Source organism: Arachis duranensis, chromosome 10 (genome assembly GCF_000817695.3).
Source record: "Arachis duranensis cultivar V14167 chromosome 10, aradu.V14167.gnm2.J7QH, whole genome shotgun sequence".
Taxonomy (NCBI): domain Eukaryota; kingdom Viridiplantae; phylum Streptophyta; class Magnoliopsida; order Fabales; family Fabaceae; genus Arachis; species Arachis duranensis.
Genome location: NC_029781.3, coordinates 88,698,976 through 88,720,394, shown reverse-complemented (window position 1 = coordinate 88,720,394; position 21,419 = coordinate 88,698,976). Strand labels below are relative to the sequence as shown.

General features: G+C 36.9%; 2 protein-coding genes and 1 long non-coding RNA gene across 4 annotated transcripts; all 3 read left to right on the top strand.

Moving 5' to 3' along the window:
* Positions 1 to 6: 6 nt before the first annotated feature.
* LOC107470742 (uncharacterized) lies at positions 7 to 1,161 on the top strand. The gene has a single exon (XM_016090152.3). It carries the CDS (start codon positions 146 to 148, stop codon positions 908 to 910), a length of 765 nt encoding a protein of 254 aa, XP_015945638.1. The 5' UTR covers positions 7 to 145; the 3' UTR covers positions 911 to 1,161.
* A 2,289-nt stretch (positions 1,162 to 3,450) lies between these two features.
* On the top strand, positions 3,451 to 7,542 carry LOC107470787 (uncharacterized). 2 transcript variants are annotated; one of them, XR_008004418.1, is made up of 6 exons: positions 3,451 to 4,098; positions 4,497 to 4,603; positions 4,728 to 4,762; positions 4,853 to 4,903; positions 5,136 to 5,245; positions 7,197 to 7,542. It is a non-coding gene; the product is annotated as an uncharacterized LOC107470787 (long non-coding RNA). The 2 variants fall into 2 exon arrangements; XR_008004417.1 differs by lacking the exon at positions 7,197 to 7,542 and having other exon boundaries at positions 5,136 to 5,307.
* A 4,042-nt stretch (positions 7,543 to 11,584) lies between these two features.
* On the top strand, positions 11,585 to 13,521 carry LOC107470705 (uncharacterized). Its single transcript, XM_016090115.1, has 3 exons — positions 11,585 to 11,924; positions 12,099 to 12,598; positions 12,946 to 13,521. The coding sequence occupies exons 1-3, from the start codon at positions 11,585 to 11,587 to the stop codon at positions 13,519 to 13,521; spliced, it is 1,416 nt and encodes a 471-aa protein (XP_015945601.1).
* Positions 13,522 to 21,419: the final 7,898 nt, after the last annotated feature.

Below are 21,419 nucleotides of genomic sequence, written 5' to 3'. Positions count from 1 at the left end.
AAGAATATTCACAGCCACAATTAACCACACCCCTTCAATTTCCCATCATATCTATAACTATATCCTAAATTCCCATTCTTCCAACTACCCCAACAAACAAACAAACAAAACCACCAACTGTCATAACAACCCTCTCTCCATAACAATGGATTCCGTTGCTTCTAATTCTGATAATAATAATAATAATAATTCTTCTTCGTCATCATCGTCGTCTTCGTCGCAGCAGAATCATCACCACCACCACCCCCGGTTCAAGCCGAGCCAACCAATCTCGGACCGGATAGTCCGTGCCCTGAGGCACCGCCTCCTCCTCCTCCACCGCTCCACCACCACCTTCTTCGTCTTGGGCGCCACCGCGAACGTCTACACGGTGAACCTCTCGTCCACACCATCATGCACGTGCCCGGACCGAACCACCCCATGCAAGCACATCCTCTTCGTCCTCATCCGTGTCCTGGGCGTGCCCCTCGACGACGCCTGCCTAAGGCGGAGGACCCTCCGACCCTGCCAGGTCCAGCGCCTGATGGCGGCACCCACGCTCCCCGAGGCAGTGGCGGGGGACGCGCTGAAGCAGAGGTTCCGGCAGGTGTTCTTGGAGGGAGGAGGATCGTCGTTATCGTCGTCGTCGATCGAGACGGAGGAGGGTGCCACGTGTCCCGTGTGCATGGAAGAGATGGGGAAGGAAGAGAAGCTTGTGGCATGTGGGACATGCAGGAACCCTATCCATGAAGAGTGCCTTATGAGGTGGAAGAGGAGCAATGGGAGGAGATCGGCGAGTTGCGTGATATGCAGGGCACGGTGGCGGAATAGGGCGGAACAGGATAAGTATGTTAACCTCTCCGCGTATGTTAGCGAGGATGATGATGTCATGCCACCCCCTTCTTCGTCTCTCTGCACTGATCATCCCTAGGTTGTCAATATACTTAATGTTTGTAAAGTGGTAGCATTTAATGGGAGCTGATTCTGAAGAATAAATGTAAAGATTTAATTTATGTTGCAATTAGTGTAGTTAGAAAGTTGTGTTCATGAGAGTTATTTAACTGTGTTGTGTATGACGTTGATTGACTTTCTGACACCACAATTTGGATCGGAACAAGATCCCACTTGGCATGTGTCTACTGCCAAATGCATGGATGTTATGGTGCTGCATTTTTCCTATAAGTAATATTTTGTGTTTTATAAAATACAGAATAGAAGTTCACTTCTCAATATAATTTTCCCTTAGTGGCCAAGCACTTCATCCCACATTAGTTCTCTAGATTACTTTCATACTTTGTGCTCAAGTTTTAGAGTTTAGCTAGGCACGTTTTCCTACTGATCCTTATCCTTTCTCTTGGCTCCATCATATCTTACTTTCAAGAACAAATGCCATTCTAAAGATTTGACTAAGTTTTCTCCATACCTTTTAAGTTTTCTTGATCTTTACTACCACCCCACCCCTTAATCCCACTACACCACTGCAATCTCACCGCACCCCAACTAAAGATGGATTCAAAATAGGTGATAGAGAAAGAAAAAAAAAATAATGTAGGAATGGATGGATGGAAATTTGGATTTGTTTACAGGAAGAAGCATCAAAAGCCAAATTTCCTGCATGTGGTATTATAGACCAAGAACTACTTCAACCCTCTTACTCGCTTCTTCCACCATATATATTTCACGACTTTGGAATAATCTCATCTCTCAGAACAAACTCCAAATCATAGATGCAGCTACAAAATTGCTTCACCACTTTCTTCTTCTTATTTTTCTTCATCGTTATCTTCATCTTCTCCTTTTTATGCTAGTTTGATATCCTTTGTTACACCCATCACAGCAATAAACTTGTCGGCCACACTATCATTATTCTTCGATTCAATGATGAAGAATAATCGAAGTTAATGAAGGATTGCAAGGGTTTTGGTCCCAAATAGCACGTTTTGGTTCCAATACAAGAATAATATAAAAGCACTCGCAACACAATATGACAGTAATGATGAACAAGCAAATATACAAAGTAAAACAATAGTAAGAACACACTCATATTTTAAGTGAAAAACTCTCTTAATGTAAGAGGTAAAAACCACAAATCATCCAAACTAATGAAATAGCTCTACTATAATCAAATGAGGTATAAGAGAGTCTCAAACAAAGCACAGATCGTGCATATAACCAGCAAAAAATTCAATATACCAAAGCTATTAAAAGTAAGAAGATGAAGAATACCCAAAAAATAGAACTGTTGTTCAAAACCTATTTTTCTTTATGCAAATCTCCCATCAAAATCTCCATTGTCTAGAATGAAGAACAAGATGAGCGAAACTGCGGTTCAAATTTCAAGCCAATCCAACGGTTAATGAGAAACTGCTGCTCAAAGATTATAAAAATGGAAAATCTATTTTTTTTCTTGTGAAGCCAGTTTCTTCCACTGAAGACCTCCAATCAACATCTTTATCGTCCAGTATGAAGAACAAGATGAGAGGAATATTCAGTTCAAATTTTAAACCGATTCAACAGTGAAGGAATGAGAAATTTTTATTTGAAATTTACTGTTTTGTATAAAAACAAAAATTCTGTTTTACTTTTTTCTCTCACACTTTGTGACTACTCTTTCACACTCAAAGAGACCCTAAAAATTTGATTAGGATAGTGACACAAGGGTAACAAGAATACATCCCAAAAAGTTGGGCTTGGGTCTCACAAAGGAGAGAAAAAAACTCAATAAATCTCCCACTTCTCGACTAGGTGGAGGCCCTTGCCATTTCGACGATCAAACATGTTTCAAACTTATCTCTTGACAATGCTTTTGTCATCATATCATCACCATTATCATCAGTGTGAACTTTCCCAACACACTACAAGAAAAATGGCCTATGGCCACGCTTTTTTTTGCCACGCTTCAAAAGCATGGCCAAAAGTGGTCAATGGCCACGCTTTTGTGAGGGTAGCGATTGCATAGAGATTTGGCCACATTTTTTCTTGTCACGCTTCAAAATCGTGGCGAAAAAGGTCAACAGCCACGCTTTTGGAAGGGTAGCAGTTGATTAGAGATATGGCCACGCTTCTTTTTTGCCATGCTTCAAAAGCGTGGCCAAAAGTGGTCAATGGCCACGCTTTTGTAAGGGTAGCAATTGCATAGAGATTTGGCCACGTTTTTTCTTGCCACGCTTCAAAAACGTGGCGAAAAAGGCCAACGGCCACGCTTTTGGAAGGGTAGCAGTTGATTGGAGATATGGCCACGCTTTTTTTGTGCCACGCTTTAAAAGCGTGGCCAAAAGTGGTCAACTGCCACGCTTTTGTGGGGGTGGCGATTGCATAGAGATTTGGCCACGTTTTTGGAATAAAACGTGGCCATAGAGGGAACGAGGGACTCTTTTGGCACGCTTTAAAGCGTGGCTAAAAGGTTTTGGGAAAATAAAACCCTAAGTTACCCCAAAGCAAGCTTCAATCTGAAAACCCTTTTGGCACTCTCTCACTCTCAACTCTTACCAAGTTACCATCGTCACTCAGCTCTCGACTCCATGGCAACCTTGGAAAAGCTCAGATCCCCGCCGTCACCAGCACCGTCCTCGCTGTGCCATTAGCCTCTCCTCCGCCTCGTCTCCTCCTCGTCACTAGCATCGTCCTCCTCGCCAATCTCCTCTGCATCGTTGCCAGTGTCGTCTTCTCTGCTCTCCTACTTTGGCCATCTTTCTGCTCTGGCCACCATGCCCTAACCCTCAACATTGCGCTGGCCACCGTCTTCTTTGTCATCCCTTCCACCGCGCCTCCGCCTCGCATCTGCTACATCCCTCGTTCGTGCTCCTCCTCGCCGATCTCCTCTACATCGTTGCCAGTGTCATCTTCTCTGCTCTCCTTCCTTGTGGTTTCACCTTACTTTTGTCATCGCCTTTCTGCTCTGGCCATCTTCCTGCTTTGGCCACCATGCCCTAACCTTCAACATTGCGCTGGCCACCGTCTTCTTTGTCATCCCCTCCACCGCGCCTCCACCTCGCATCTGCTGATCCCTCGTTCGTGTTTGTCTCGCCATTTTTGCTTTGGTCGATTTTCCCTGCTGGTGCATTCGTCTCTGCCATTCCCTGCCTCGCCGTTTTTGCTTCGCTTGATTCTCTACTGAGGGTTTGTACATGTTATTTTACTCTATTCAATTTCTCGTTTACAATTTCTCGCGAATTAGGATGGATTATTGTTTATGACAAATTTGATGCTTCGGATTAGGTTTGGAGTATTTAACTAATTTTAGGGTCACATTAAACTTGTACTGTATGTGTACTAAGGAAAATAGAAAATAGACTTTTCATATTGAATAACTTTTTAGTATGCTAATTCAACATATGAATGGGATAGATAATACTGCTACAATACTTGCGACATTCAGGATACTTAAAATGATCAATTGATTATCATCATTGCAGAAGTCAACACCAAATGCCTTTTATTATACCATTTTGATTATTAATATCCCGTGAATTGTTTTTTAGAAAGATTATGACTGTGAATAATCTTAACTTGTCCAGGTTGTAATATTTAGAGATGGGACATATCTGACCTTAAAAGAAGTTTTTGAGAGTTTGGACTAGACTGGGTTAAATCTTATTCCTAAAGTAGGATAATCTCATTCAAGGTAACTATTTTTTATGCTATAGAAAGAAAAAGCTGCTCAATTATGCTAATATAAATATCTCTTCGAATTTCGTGTGAATTTCCTAGAAATTATTGATTGATTGATTTTTGGTGATGTTTTTCAGGTATAGAGAAGGAAATTGGATCATTACAATTGGAAGTATGTGAAGCAGTTATTCATTGATCACTGATTATTTTTTTGCTGAACTTTGGGATTATCTCTAATGTTTTTCTTTCTTACTATTTTTAGGAAAAGAAGCTTCTTGCTGAGATAAAGAGAACTGCTAAGACGGGAAACGAGGTATGATCCACATTTTCTCATAGGTTTCTTATGCATAATTACTTGAGAAGCTGTCACGTTGATTTGAATGTGTTCGAATTGGCTTACTTTTGGTTCGAAACATCTTATATATTGAAAGAGCCTTCTGTCAAAAGTTTTAAAAGTATTAAAAACTATTATTTCTCTCTAGTCTCTAGATAATCTGTTGTGCCAAACATGCTAATATATTCTTCTTTTCCTGTGCAATATTCAGGTTGCAACTAATATAAAGTTCTTGCTCGACAGTTGGTAAGGCTTACACAGTAGATTGCTAACCTTTAAGGTAGTCAAGCTCAGATGAGAGGCATAGCAACTCACACACAGGTAAAGAACAAGCATTCAGAATAAGGAAAAGTTGTATGGACAAGTAAATTTAACCAGTTCTTGAACAAATAAGGACAATTATGCTATTATAATTGTTTTATTTTGGCAAATGAACTTAAATACTTAATACTGAGGCAAGTTGAATGTTTAAATATGATTGTTCCATCCAATAGCTTGTAACTAGGTTATGTTAGAGCTGGAAGAAGTTTAAAAGAATGACTATACTTTTAGTATTCAACAGCACAAGATTAAACAAATACATGGGACAACTTGATTTTTTTTTGTACAACTTTATAAAGAACAAGCATTCCGAATAAGGGACTTGCTACCTATATGGATTATTTTCATATTGTATGTGTACAATTTTATAGTATTACATGGCAATTAAATAAGGAAATATAGATTGGAGGGAACCCTACCTATAGTCTATAGGCAACTCTTACCACTAATACTATATGTATTATGTTTTCTCATTTAATTTCAACTTCTCTTTTTATATTTAGCACTTATTGCAATGACGAGACTAGTAAATCTAGAAATTGTGCTATGTTTAACTGTATATAGTATGCTGATAACTCTGATTTCGATATTCTATTGTGGAGATCTAAGATCTGGTTGAACTTGACTGATTTTATTTAATGTGCATAGCTTGTGTGTTTATTTTTCGTTTTTCTTGTTGTCTTGACTGTTCGCCGGCCTTATTGTCTGATCTAATTTTTCTTCTGATCTGGTTGCTGGACGGCCTTTTGTTTGATAGAGTATCATATTATGGTGTAGCTCATATTTTTCTTGGTCCCTATTTTTCTTTGAAAACTGTAGCTCATATGTAATTTATGGTGTAGTTTGTGTAATACTGCAGTCTATTATTTCCATGCTGTTACCAATAATTGATTGATCATGCTCTCACCAATATTTCTGTTTGATTAATCTGGTTTAACTCATTCTGTTTAGCTTGTTTAGTTCAACTAATTTAGTTTAGTTAAATTAGGTGGTTAATTAGAGAATTTGGACTGTTATATGAACTGCAATGATTTCAGTTTGTGGAACTGGTTAAGTCATATGAATTCTGTTTACTGTTTGCTTGAACCTGGGAAACAGCTATTTACTGCTGCTGTTTAATAAGTGTTGCTGCTTCGTGCCATGTGTTAGAAACCTAGTAGATCTAGAAATTATGCTATGTTTAACTGTATATAGCATGTTGATAATTCTGATTCTGATCTTCTACTGTGGAGATCTAAGATCTGGTTAAACTTGACTTATTTTATTAAATGTGCATAGCTTGTGTGTTTATTTTTCGTTTTTCTTGTTGTCTTGACTGTTCGCTGGCCTTATTGTCTGATCTAATTTTTCTTCTGATCTGGTTGCTGGACGGCCTTTTGTTTGATAGAGTATCATATTATGGTGTAGCTCATATTTTTTTGGCCCCTATTTTTCTTTGAAAACTGTAGGTCATATGTAATTTATGGTGTAGTTTGTGTAATACTGCAGTTTATTGTTTCCATGCTCTCACGAATAATTGATTGATCATGCTCTCACCAATATTTCTGTTTGATTAATCTGGTTTAGCTCATTCTGTTTAGCTTGTTGAGTTCAACTAATTTAGTTTAGTTGAATTAGGTGGTTAATTAGAGAATCTGGACTGTTATATAAATTGCAATGATTTTAGTTTGTAGAACTGGTTAAGTCATATGAATTCTGTTTGCTGTTTGCTTGAACCTGGGAAACAGCTATTTACTGCTGCTGTTTAATGTGTTGCTGCTTCGTGCCATGTGTTAGCAAATCATTTCCTCGTTGTGATTCTTTGTGCTTATTATGCATTCATGCTCATTACATCCTTAATCATTGGTTGCTGCTGATTTCTCGATTTGCATTTCCTCTTCTGCTCACTAATTAACAAAGTAATGTTACTATGCTTTGTGTTTTGCAATAACAACCACTAACAACACTGAAGCTATTGAGAGAGAAGAAGAACAAGTTTGAAGAGGTTCTGTTGTTTCCGCTTTGCTCCTTCATCCCTGCTGGTGCATTCGTCTCTGCCATTCCCTATTTAGTTTTCTCTGCCATTAGTCACTGAGTCTGCAGTTTATTGGTTAGTTTCAAGGTGTATTGTAGTTTCTATGTTTTTAAGTTTTATAAGGTTCAGAGTGTGATGAAATTAAAAAGTGTGGAGCCTGGACCATAGTAGTATTTTGATTGTTGCATATTCCAGTTCAAAAAGCTTGATGACCATTTCTATATATGCTATGAATACATTATGCATATGGTTTGTGGTTCTCACACTGGCCAATAATTGGGAATTGTGACAACTAGATTATAATTCTTTTTTTCAAGACTTTTATTTGCGTTCGAGTTCTAAAAAAAAGCTTTAGATAAAAATGGTTATCCCTTCACTTTTTTGTCTAAGAAAAAACATATTTAAAAAAATAATATTTTAAAATTGGGAATGCTATTAAATGGGCCATCTCAGTTAAAATAAGCCTTATTTAAATTTGAATTTACTTTTTACTTATTCAAAATTTAAATTTAAATTTGCTTTTTTAAAAGGGGGTCTTAATGCGTTTCCCCATTAGCAATCAGTAGCTCCCAACACTTGCTTCCATTTTCCCTTTTTTATTCCTTCACATTCACATCAACCCACTTTATACTTTGCATTAACTAGCAAATTGTATTAAAGTTTAAGAAAATTGAAAACAAAATTATGGGTTAGGACTTAGGAGTATAAAAGTATAAATGGCACAGCATGATGAGTGGATTTTAGTAGTAGTAGAAAGAACAAATGCATTAGGCCATTTAAGGACATTCTACTCTCTTGCTATTTTTAATTAGCAGTTTGGGTTTCAATGTAGCTTATTTTTGTTTAGGCTTTTGATAGTTATCTATCCACTGCTGCTACCTCTTCTTTGTTCTGCTGCTCCTGTGGTAATATAATAGTCTGCTGCTGCTGAATAGCTGTTCGCTGCCTGGTACATGGAATCGTGATCTCACACACTTTCTTCACAACTTCGCGTAGCTGACCATCAAGTGCACTAGGTCGTCCAAGTAATACCTTACGTGAGTAAGGGTCGATCCCACAGATATTGTCGGCTTGAAGCAAGCTATGGTCATTTTGTAAATCTCAGTCAGGCAGATTCAAATGGTTATGGGGTTTTGATAATTAAAAGATAAATAAGACATAAAATAAGATAGAAATACTTATGTAATTCATTGGTGGGAATTTCAGATAAGCGTATGGAGATGCTTTGTTCCTTCTGAATCTCTGCTTTTCTACTGCCTTCATCTAGTCATGCGTACTCCCTTCCATGGCAAGCTGTATGTTGGGGGATCACCATTATCAATGGCTACCGTCTGTCCTCTCAGTGAAAATGGTCCGGCTACGGGTTACGTAGGGCTAATCATCTGTCGGTTCTCGATCGTGTTAGAATAAGATCCAATGATCCTTTTGCGCACTGTCACTGTGCCCAACACTCGCGAGTTTGAAGCTTGTCACAGTCATCCCATCCCAGATCCTACTCGGAATACCACAGACAAGATTTAGACTTTTTGGATCTCAAGAATGATGCCAATTGATTCTAGCTTATACCACGAAGACTCGGATCTCACGGAATGGAAGGCTCTGTTGTCAGGAGAGGCAACCATGCGTTGTGGACCAGGAGGCCAAGAGATACACACTCAAGCTATTGCAAATAGAACGAAAGTGGTTGTCAGGCACGCGTTCATAAGTGAGAATCATGATGAGTGTCACGGATCATCACATTCATCAGGTTGAAGTACGAGTGAATATTTTAGAATAAGAATAAGCTTGAATTGAATAGAAGAACAATAATACTTTGCATTAATTCATGAGGAGCAGCAGAGCTCCACACATTAATCTATGAGGTGTAGAAACTCCACCGTTGAAAATACATAAGTGATAATGGTGTTCATTGGTTTCTGCCCCAGAGGGGAAACCAGAATAACCAAGACGTCTAATACCATGAGAAAAAGTAATATTTATACTAAACCTAGTAGCTAGGGTTTACAGAAAATGAGTAACTAAGGTAGATAGTGCAGAAATCCACTTTCGGGGCCCACTTGGTGTGTGCTTGGACTGAGCATTGAAGCTTTCACATGTATAGGCTTTTCTTGGAGTTAAACGCCAACTCTGGTGCCAGTTTGGGCATTTAACTCCAGCTTTTATGCCAGTTCTGGCGTTTAATGCCAGAAAAGGGTCTCTGATCGATGTTTTGACTCCAATTTGGACAATCAAATCTCGAACAACGTATGGACTATTATACATTGTTGGAAAGCCCAAGATGTCTACTTTATAACACAATTGAGAGCGCACCAATTGGGCTTCTGTAGCTCCAAAAAATCTATTTCGAGTGCAGGGAGGTCATAATCCAACAGCATCAGCAGTTCTTTTTCAGCCTCTGAATCAGATTTTTGCTCAGGTCCCTCAATTTCAGCCAGAAAATATCTGAAATCACAGAAAAACACACAAACTCATAGTAAAGTCAAAAAATGTGATTTTTTCATAAAAACTAATAATTATATACTAAAAACTAACTAAATCATATTAAAAACTACCTAAAAACAATGCTAAAAAGCATATAAATTATCTGCTCATCACTGCCGCTGCTACCTCTCTAATTCTGCTTCTATTGTGCTACCACTTTGCTGCTGTTGTGGAACGGATTAGAACAGTAATTAAAGTTGGTTTATGAAAATTTAAATACATCTATTAATTTGTTATTGATGTTATGCGTGTTAGTGCTTTCCTGGGGCACTCATCACTTTAGGCCCTTCTTTAAGCATTGCTAAAATTCAATTTTCTCTGTTATTTTATGTCTAATGCCTTCAAAGTATTTTGGAGGCTTGCACAACATTGTCTCTTAGTTAATTAGGAAGTTAGATTTGTAGTTAGTGAGACTAATAGTAAGGACTTCAATTTAGGAACTTAGCTATCTACGTGAAATATATAGGTTTTCGATGGATATGTCGAAAGACTAGATGGATACACCACGTCATGAGAAAGAATATCAAGTTGGTGTAGAAAGATTTTTACACTTTGCTTTCTTATCAAATGGAGTTCCTCAAGGGAAAGAAATTCAATGCCCTTGTGTAAAGTGTTGTAATATATTTTGGTTAAAGAGAGATGATGTATATGATCATCTAATATGCCACGATTTTGTAAAAGGTTATAGGCGGTGGTTTAATCATGGGGAATCACTTTTTGCTATGGATATTGACAGTGACATAGGCCGTGAATATAACTGCAATGATAACATTGATGAGTTGTTACGTGATAGATTTCGAGATAATACAGAAGTTGACAAACAAAACATGGGGCCTAACGAATGTACAAAGGAATTTTATAAATTGATAGACAGGGCAAGCCAAGAACTATACCCTGGGTGTAAAGGATCCACAAGATTATCCTTTACCATTCGTCTTTACTTGTTAAAATGCTTGCATGGTTGGAGTAATGTGTCATTTACTTCTCTCTTGGAATTATTGAAAGAAGCAATGCCATATTTGAATATTCCTATTTCTTTTGATAAAACCAAGAATATGGTGAAGAACTTGGGTCTTGACTACCAAAAGATCGATGCATGTCGCAATGACTGCATGTTGTATCGGAACAGGTATGAGAATGACTCATCTTGTCATTTCTGTGGAACATTCCATTATATTGAGCATCATAAAGAAAAAGATGATGTTACCTCATCTAGAAAGCCTCGCAAAGTTGCTGCGAAAACTCTAAGGCATTTTCCTTTGATTCCCAGACTTCAGCGGCTTTTTATGTGCACAAGAACTGTCGAAGCTATGTCTTGGCATCACAATGAGCGTGTTAAAGACGGGTTCTTAAGGTATCCTACCGATGGTGAATCTTGGAAAGCATTTGACAATCGACATGAAGATTTTGTAAAGGAGCCTCGTAATGTGAGACTTGGGTTAGCAAGCGACGGATTCAATCCATTTCGAACTTTGAGCAGTACACACAATACATGACCTATTGTTCTGATGGTGTATAATCTACCCCCTTGGATGAGCATGAAGCCTGATTATTTTATGCTATCTTTACTCATTCTTGGACCATAATCACTGGGAAATGACATTGATGTCTATCTTCAACCGTTGATTGAAGAATTAAAAGAATTATGGGAGTCAGGTGTCGAAGCATATGATTCGAAAGAAAACAAAACATTCAACATGAGAGCATGCCTTTTGTGGACAATTAATGACTTTCCTGCGTATGCTATGTTATCTGGGTGGAGTACAAAGGAAAAATTGACTTCTTCTATCTATCTAAAACATAGTCACAAGACTGTTTATATGGATCACTGAAGGTTTTTACCCATGAATCATCCATGGAGGCATAACAAAAGATCTTTCAATGGAAAAACTGAACTCAAGTCTCCACCGCAGTTGTTAGAAGGTTCAACTGTATTTGATATATTGCAAGAGGTAGATAATTCTTTTGGAAAGAAGCAAAAGAGATCAAAGAATGGCATATCAAATTGGAAAAAATGGTCAATCTTTTTTGATTTACCATATTGGAAGTCCAACATGTTTAGACACAACCTTGATGTCATGCACATAGAGAAGAATATAGGTTATAGTATAATTGGAACTCTTTTAGATATTCTCGGAAAGACGAAAGATCATGCAGCTGCTCGTTTTGACCTTAAAGACATGGGTATCAGGAAAAACCTTCAACCAAAAGATACGAAGGATGAAAAAAAAACTAAGTTAGCAAAAGCATGCTTTTCAACGACTCCAGTAGAGAAAATAATCTTTTGTAGTGTGTTGAAAGTGACAAAATTACCAAACGATAGCGCTTCCAATATTGCTTGATGTGTGCATGAAACAGAAAAGAAGATTTCTGGTTACAAGGCCCATGATGCTCATTTCATGTTGCATTACTTGTTGCAAGTACCAATCAAGAGCATACTTCCTGACCATGTTGCCATCGCTCTAGTTCGATTATGTTCATTTTTTCACCGAATATGTCAGAAAGTAATTAGCCTAGATGAGGTAGTTAACTTAGAAGCAGAGATTGCTGAGACATTATGCCAATTGGAGAGGATTTTCGCTCCTAGCCTTTTTGACATAATGGTGCACTTGCCTATTCATTTGGCAAATAAGGTGACGTTAGGTGGTCCAGTTCAATATCGTTGGATGTACCCCGTTGAACAGTATATGTGCACACTAAAATCGTATGTTCGTAATAGAAGTCGTCCAGAAGGATCCATTACCGAAGGATATTTAGCGAATGAGTGTATCAATTTTTGCACAAGATATTTGCATGAAGATGTTCAGACAAGATTTAATAGAATCCCTCGGAACAACGATGAGTGTGTTTCAGATGAGGTGCGAACTCCTAGTTTGTTTCCAAGCAAAGGATGTCCTCTTGGTGGAAGAATAGGAGATTTATTTATTTTAGATGAAAAATCAGAAATACAAGGTCATGCATACATCCTAAACAATTGTGATAAGATCGAAGTTTACATGAGGTATTTTGTTCGATCCACTATCATTTGTTAGATCTCAATCATCATATTTAACCTTACTAACAACTAAGACTATGAATATTTAATCTCTTCAGAGAGCATGAGGAGGCAGTTAATGATAACAATCCATGAAGAACAAAGTGGGAGAAAGCCAAGGCCCGCACTCAACAATTTTCAGAATGGTTTAAAATTTGTGCCATGAAAAAGGATGTGCCTCGTTGGGCAAAAGGGTTGGTTAGGGGTCCAAATCAAGTTGCAAAAAGATTTTCAGGTTATATTATCAATGGGTATAGGTTCCATACAAGGCACCGTGATGTGAGACGTAAAACTCAAAATAGTGGTGTCACATTAGAGGCATTGACTCCTAGTTTTGCTAGTGTGAAATATAAGAACCCAATTGAAGCAAAAGTAGCCTACTATGGTAGAATAGTTGATATGTTTGAGTTAGATTATTATGGCCAATTTAAGGTAGTCTTGTTTAAGTGTGAGTGGTATACAGTTGCAAAAGACAACTTTGGTCTTTCATATGTGTATTTCAATAAAAAATGCTACCAAGAAGAACCATTTATGCTAGCATCTCAAGTAAACCAATGCTTTTATGTGAAAGACCCATATGTTAGGGACAAGCACTATGTTATGAAAACAATTCCAAGAGATTTATTTAGGGTAAGTGATGACCTTGAGTCTGATTCCCCCATAATATATGCAAGGGAGCCATGCGCTCCTCCCTTCACCCTTCGCCCTTCGCCCTTCACCTTCGCCTTCGTCACTCTTCGTCACTGATGGAAACCACTTCTTCTTCATCTTGTTAATCTTCATACTCTTCTTCTCTTTCTTGTTCTTCTTTGAATCATTGTGGATCTCTCTGTTCACCTTCAAGCTCCAGCAAACATGGACGACGGCAAGCTCCTCCCTCTTCTTCTCCTCCAAGCCCTCCAATTCCCAAGGTATGATCGATTTTCCTCTTTTTATTTTCTCGATTTTTTTGTTGTTTTTACTTTTAGGGCTTTCCCTTTCCATTTTCATTTTCTCCTGATTCGTTCTCTTTGATCGCATGTTCCTTCTTGGTTAAATGATAATGCTGAACACGCATTGCTTGCGATGCTGTGGACGTACGTGGTTTTTTTCTGGAATGACAAAGCCACAAAGGTGCTGAACTTGATGCAATGGATCAAAATGACATAAATTCTGATGATGACGGAGAAGATACAAGCGAGATGAGTGCAACTTCAAATAAAAAAGGAATGAGTCTTGACATGTATTTTAAGGTACATGGGATAAATTTGGAAGATGAAGAAGATGAGGAAGATGAAGAAAATGAGCTTGATGATAATGCAAATGATGCGGGTAGTGGAGGACAAACTAGTAATGAAGGTACTTTTCTTGTTTAGTTTATTGTCTAATTAGAGCTTATATTACTTCTCAATTGAATTATATTATTTTATTCGGACTTAGGCACAATAAAGAAGAAAACCCGTGGAAAAACTACGTGCAAAAATCTTCATGCCACAGATTTTAATGATCAACGTGAGGTGGAATTTTTTCAAGGGCAGCCTATAGGTCCAACCAATGAGGTTGTATTTGACCTCAACCAACTATTGGGCACAACAGTTAGAAACCCTCGTTTTGTGACTTTGTTATATACTAATTAGGGGTGGAAAAAGGCCAAGCGGCTTGCCAGGGGCCTGCAGCCTGGCCTGTGTTTGGCCTGACTTGGCTTGGCCTGTTATAAAATAGGTACAGGCCCAAACTCTTTTAAAAGCCTTAATACATTAATAGGCCAGGCCCAGGTTTACTAATTAGCCTTATAGGCCTGTCAGGTCTGCCTGGGCCTGTTAAAATATAATTAAATATTAAATATGTTAAAAGTTTAAAATTTTTTATAAATATTAAATATATGACATATTACATATAACTATTTTTATTAAAAAATAATGTTTTTAAATAATATTTTTATTTTTGTAAAAAAAATTTATCAAACCTTTTAACAGGCTTCAGGCCAAGCCTAGTACTTTATAAAGAACCTATAACAGGCTGCAGGCCAGGCTCAGGCCAATCAACTATATAACAGGTCAGGCCTGTTAAGAGCAAAGCTTGGCCTGGCCTGGCCTGTTTCCACCCCTAATACTAGTTGGCATAGTGTGCCTAATAAACTCAAAGAGGACATGTGGGAGTATGCCAATGTATGTAAATATGGCATTATAGATAATTTTTTGTTAATTTATTTGTCACATTATTTATTCTAACCGTTGATATTCTAATGTGTTGTGTTGCATAGCAAAAGTTCATTCTTCCCATAAGTTCAAAGCCGTGGGTAATGCGGGGATTTTGTGGTGCATGGAGAAAATATAAGAGAGAAATAAAAAAGAGCATTTCGTGAAGTACAACACAAAGAAAGAAATAATAAAGAACCGACCATTAGATATTCCCGAGGTTTAATTTCACAAACTAATTCGGTATTGGAGTCTTCCGGCCATCAAGGTAATATTGCCCTTTTATTTCTTCCTATACCATCAAGCATACTATCATTGATTCTTCATGTTCCTAAACTTAGGTGTTTTGAAGAAATTTGATTCTTCATTGATTATTTATATGTAGGATATCTCTGCTAAGAATACTAAAAATAGGTTAAAACAAACATGTCCTCACCGAATGGGATCCACAGATTTTGGAATAGTGCGTAAGCAGCTGGTAATATAACTTATTCTTTGTGATTTCTCTTTTATATGTATTCATGGTGTAGTTGCCTAGTTAGTAGTAAACTTTTCTCTATGTACTCTAGCGTGGCTCTAAAGAGAATAGTGAAGAACCATCAAGGGCTGAAGTTTTCATAGCAACTCGCACAAGTAAAAAAGAAAAAAAAATTGATGCTAAAACATAAGCCACAATTGTGAGTTGTTTGTATTTGTATTTTGGATATGTACATTATGAATTCTGATGTGATTTCTATCTAAATTGAGTTAATGCGACTTTGAACCTTATTGGTTGTTGCTTTTTGATAGACTGAACTTCAGAACCGCTTAGAAGCAGGAGAAAATAAAGAGGATGCATTTGTAAGAGTGTTAGGAAAGGACCAACCAGGTCGACTTCATCATTATGGGACTTCGATTACAAGAAGCTCTCTTAAAAAAGATGAGGAGATTCGCCACATAAAAGTTGAATATAACACTAAGGTCTCATCATTAGAGAAGAAGATGGATGTTGTATGTGGTTTATTAAAGGTATTGGTGCACTAACTCAACCCTGGAATGAGCGATGAAGAGGTAGCAGCCTTAGTTCAAGCTGCCTAAGATTCTCCTTTGGATACCTCAAGTAGCAGAGTAAGAAATACTCCTCGCTCCTCCGAATCAACTCACATTCCACACAAAGATAATGTAGGTAAAATTATAATATTTTTATTAATAAAAATGTTGGAATATAACCAAGTACTTCAATTTTGTTTGTTGTTGCTGAATTCGAACTTGGAAGGTTCTAATATAATTTTGAATAACTATGACTGATGGAAAGAGTTAAGTTTGTTAGAACTTGGAAGGTTCAAACTAGTTGCCATTGTTGTTCGTTTTGCATCTTCTTTTTCACTTGTGAGTCTCTCTAATGTTGAATTTTTAGAGTTATTTGCAATTTGATTGTTTCACTTATTAGTTTCTTCTATCTGAAAATTCTGAATGCACGATTCAAATTTCATAGTGTGTTGTGAAATGTTAGAGAGATATTAATGGTACTAGCTGATATCATCATATTGTGTAGGCGCATGATCAAAATTAAATTGCTGACAGAGACCTTATGCCACATTCACATCTTTATTTTGTTAAAAATAAGTAATATATGTTTCAGTTTTAGTTTGTTAGGTTTAGGCTTGGCTCAACAATAGAATATCAAACATTGGCTGAGGGAACATGAATGTTGTATCACGTTTTCATTGATCCTATAAATCAGATTTATTTATTGAACAATAAGTTGTTTGTTAATAAGTTGGATATCAAATTTAAAGGAGATTTTGAGAATCCTTGTGCAGATTAGTGGATATTTGTAGCAAAATTAAATCTGATTGTTAGAATGCTTTTTATGTTACAAAAATTAAGTTTGATGTCAAATCTGATTGTTAGAAAAATTAGTGGGCTGAAGTTTACTGCATCATCCATTTTTCATTTGTAGTTGTTCATTTGTGTTTTTTTATTTTGCAGGGTATAGGTCAAAACAATTTAGCTTGCAATGATACATGAAGTTTTTATATCTTGGCATGAAGTACAAGAAGACTTTGATTAGAAATTCTAATTCATGTATTAGGAATTCATGAGTAGTTATGACTTTCACTTTTGGTATTTTGTTAGTGTATATTGTTATGTGATCACACACTTATTTTGGTGACAATTTTATGAAAGTTGGATTACTTGATTATTGGTCATTGACTAAATTATAAAATTATCTATGAATTCATGAAAGATTTTATTTATGAAGATTAAAAAGGAATTAGGTTACTGACCATCTTTTTTGCCATGCTTTAAAAACGTGGCCATATGGCCATATCTCTGTCTACTGCCACGCTTAGAAAGCGTGGCCGTATCTAAGCTTTTTCGCCATGCTTTTAAAGCGTGGCCAGATCTCCTCTTGTTCTACGCTTTTCAAGCGTGGCCATACCTCCTCTATTACCACACTTTTGTCACGCTTTACAAGCGTGGCCATACTTCCCCTTTTGCCATGTTTTAAAAGCGTGGCCATACCTGCTCTAGTTGCCACGCTTTAAAAACGTGGCCATATCTCCCCTTTTGCCACGCTTTAAAAGCGTGGCCATATGTCATCTACTGCCACGCTTGTAAAAGCATAGCCAGATCTGCCCTATCGCCACGCTTTAACAGGGTGACCATATCTCTACCTATAGCCACGCTTTACAAGTGGCAGTTTGTAAAAAAGTGTGGCAAAAAAAGCATGGCAATAGGCTGAAAAAAGTGTGGCGGTAGCTCAAAAAGTGTGGCGAAAAGCTATTGCCACGCTTTTTTCAGTTTTTCGCCATGCTTTAAAAGCGTGGCACTTTGAGGTTCCCTTTGAAATGAGGCATGGAACGGAGCGTGTTTTCTTGTAGTGACAACTTGGAATCTAACATATCTCGTATCCAATGATACCTAACATCAATATGTTTATATCTTGCATGAAAAGTAGAATTCTTGGCAAGATGAATAGCACTTTGACTATCATATAACAACACATAACGGTTTTGCTTGAAGCCAAGTGCTATAAGAAACTTCTTCATCCACAATAATTATTTACATTCTTCAGTTGCTGCAATAAACTCTGCCTCTGTGGTAGAAAGTGTAACACACTTCTGTAACCTTGACTGCCATGAAATAGCTCCCCCAGCCCTCCAAACTTGACCAAATAACTTGAAGTAGACTTTCGAGAATCAATATCTCCTGCCATATCTGCATTAATAAAGCCAACTAGCAAAGGTTTCTCACCATCAAAACTCAAACTCAAGTTAGTTGTACCTTTGAGATATCTCATAATTTAATTAACAACATTCCAATATTTTTTACTTGGATTAGAGAGAAAACGACTCACAATACTAACCGCATGAGCAATGTTAGTTTGGTCTAGTACACACCATAGCATACATCAAGCTTCCAATAGCTGAGGCATAAGAAATTTCATCCATTGCTTATTTCTCCTCATCAATGGTTGGACACTGGTTGGTACTCAACTTAAAATAAAGAGCAAAAGAACTAGCGACACATTTAGCATCATTCATGCCAAACCTTTAAAGTACTTTCTTTATGTACGTCTCTTGTGACAAATAAAACTTCTTGAAACCTCTATAACGAGTAATAGTCATGCCCAAAATCTGTTTGGCAGGACCTAAGTCCTTCATGGTAAAGAACTTACTCAAGTGTTTCTTCAACTCATTAATAATCCTCAAAGTATTCTTACCCACAATCAAAATATCATTCACATAAAGCAAAAGAATGATAAAATCATCATTAGAAAACTTTTGCACAAATACACAATGATCTGAAGTTGTCTTATAGTAACTATGCTTACCCATAACGGATTCAAACTTCTTGTAACATTGTTTTGGAACTTGCTTCAACTCATAAAGACTCTTATTAAGTTTGCACACAAGGCCTTCTTTTCCTTTAACAACAAAGCCCTCTGGTTGCTCCATGTAGATCTTCTTGTCCAAATCATCGTGTAGAAAAGCTATTTTTCACATCTATTTGCTCAATCTCCAGACCAAGAGAAGATGATAATCCAAGCACAGCACGAATGGATGACATGCTCAAAATAGGAGAAAAAATCTCCTCATATTCAAAATCTTTTCTCTGGCTAAAACCTCTAACAACCAATCTAGCTTTATACCAAGGCTTAGAATTGTGTTTTTCATTGTTGATTCTGAATACCCATTTATTCTTCAAAACTCTCATACCTTTAGGTAGCTTCACCAACTCAAAGGTATCATTCTCAAGCAAGGACTTCATTTCTTCTTGCATAACTTCAGGTCATTGAACTTTACTTCCTTCTTCAACAGCCTCTCCATAACATTCAGGTTCTCCCCCATCAGTTAACAAAACAAACTCATGTGAAGAATACCTTTACAAAGTTTTTCTTTCTCTTGTAGACCTTGTAAGTGTATTTGCAGAAATTTTCAAAACTGGTTGTTCATCTTGATCATCATCACCAACTTCATCAAGTATCAGATCAACTGTTTCATCTTCACCTGCACCTGTATTATGCTCATTATTTTGAACTTCAACTCTACCATCTTCTCCCATAGGCATAGAGGAAGTAATATCCAAGTCAGAAAAATCATCACTAGACTGAACCATTGGCTTATCCACATTATCGATATCCTTCAATGTTTGGTCTTCAACAAAGACAACATCTTTACTCTAAACTACCTTCTTGCTAACAGGATCATAAAACCTGTAACCAAACTCATCCATGCCATAGCTAACAAAAATACAATGCCTAGTCTTTGCATCAAGTTTGGATCTCTCATCTTTGGAAATATAAACAAAGGCTTTATATCCAAAGACTGTTAAATGATCATAAGAAATATCTTTACTTGACCACACCTTCTCTAGCACTTCAAATTGCAAGGGAACACATGGTGTCTAGTTCAAGACATGAACAATAGTGCTCAAAACTTCACTCCAAAAGGATTTTTCCAATTCAGACTGTGACAATAAGTACCTAACTCTTTCAACCAATGTTCTGTTCATCCTTTCAGCGAAGCAATTTAACTGAGGAGTCTTCTGATGTCTTATACCATGCTCTTTACAATAAGCATCAAATGGACCTGGGTACTCACCACTATTGTCAATACGAATGTATTTTAACTTCTTCACAGTTTCTCTTTCAACAAAAGCTTGAAATTTCCTGAACACATTCAAAACTTGATCTTTGGTCTTCAAAGTGTAAACCCATAATTTTCTAAAATGATCATCAATAAAGCTTATAAAATAGATAGACTCTTCAAGTATTCTTGTCTTCATCGGCCCACATACATCAGAATGCACCAAGTCAAATATCTCCAGCTTCTTTGAAGGTATATGGATCTTGAAAGAAACTCTGTTTTGTTTCACAGCAAAGAAATAATTGTACTTTTGCAAAGCAACCTTGCGATCAGATAAAAGATTCCTCTTGGATAACATAGTCATGTCTTTATCACTCATATGACATAATCTCTTATGCCATAAGTCAGTTCCATCAACAATATTTGTAGCATTAACAACATCTTTTCTTGAGTTAAATAAAGAGCAGAGTGTCGTGTATTGATAGAAAGAATTCTTTGATGGTCTAGAATTTTCTCAAATGAATGAATTCTCGTTGCAAGTATAGTTCTAAATCAACAAATAATCCTCCCAATAAAAAATTTGGTTGTCATAAATAACAAACCCCAAATAAGAATTAACCGAAGTATTTGAACTCCGGGTCGTCTCATAAGAAATTGCAATGAAGTGATCAATTATTGGTTATGAAAAACAAGGGGTTTGATTTTATATTTTGGCAAAAAAAGTAAATCACAATTGACTAAATAAAAGAAATGGGAAAGAACTCTTGGCTAAGGCTTGGGAAATTGAGATCATCATCCTTGTCAAAAAACCATATATTGACAATTATGAGAGGCCAACCTATTAAATCTACCTTCAAGACTTTAAGTACGTATAATATATACTGCTAAGCTTGAGGTACATCAAATAGGCTTGATCACATCAACCCATAAGTCCCAACCTATCTACCAATTAAATTAGTAGTGGGTTAGTATCAATGGGTATCAAATTGATCACCAAGAGTTCTCAAATCACCAATTCATTGAGACCCAGTGACTCAAGGTCACTCAATTCCCTTAGCCTAGGCCAAGAGTAAAGAAAACTACTCAAAAACTAGAGAAAACATTTCATCAAACACATAGAGTGCAATATAAGTAAACATCATGAAATACAAGAATTAACAAAACCCATAACCATCATGAGCAAGAAGTCAACAATAGCAATGAAGATAAACATAAAAGAAGACATGGAAACATAAAATTGCATTAGAAGAAATCAAGATCCAACAATGGTTCATCAACATAAAAGAGAGCAAATAAGAAATTAACAAGTAAAACTAGAAGATCAAAGATGTAATAACAAGAAATTAAAAAGAAAAAACTAAATCAAAACAAGAATCAAAGGTTGGATCCAAGA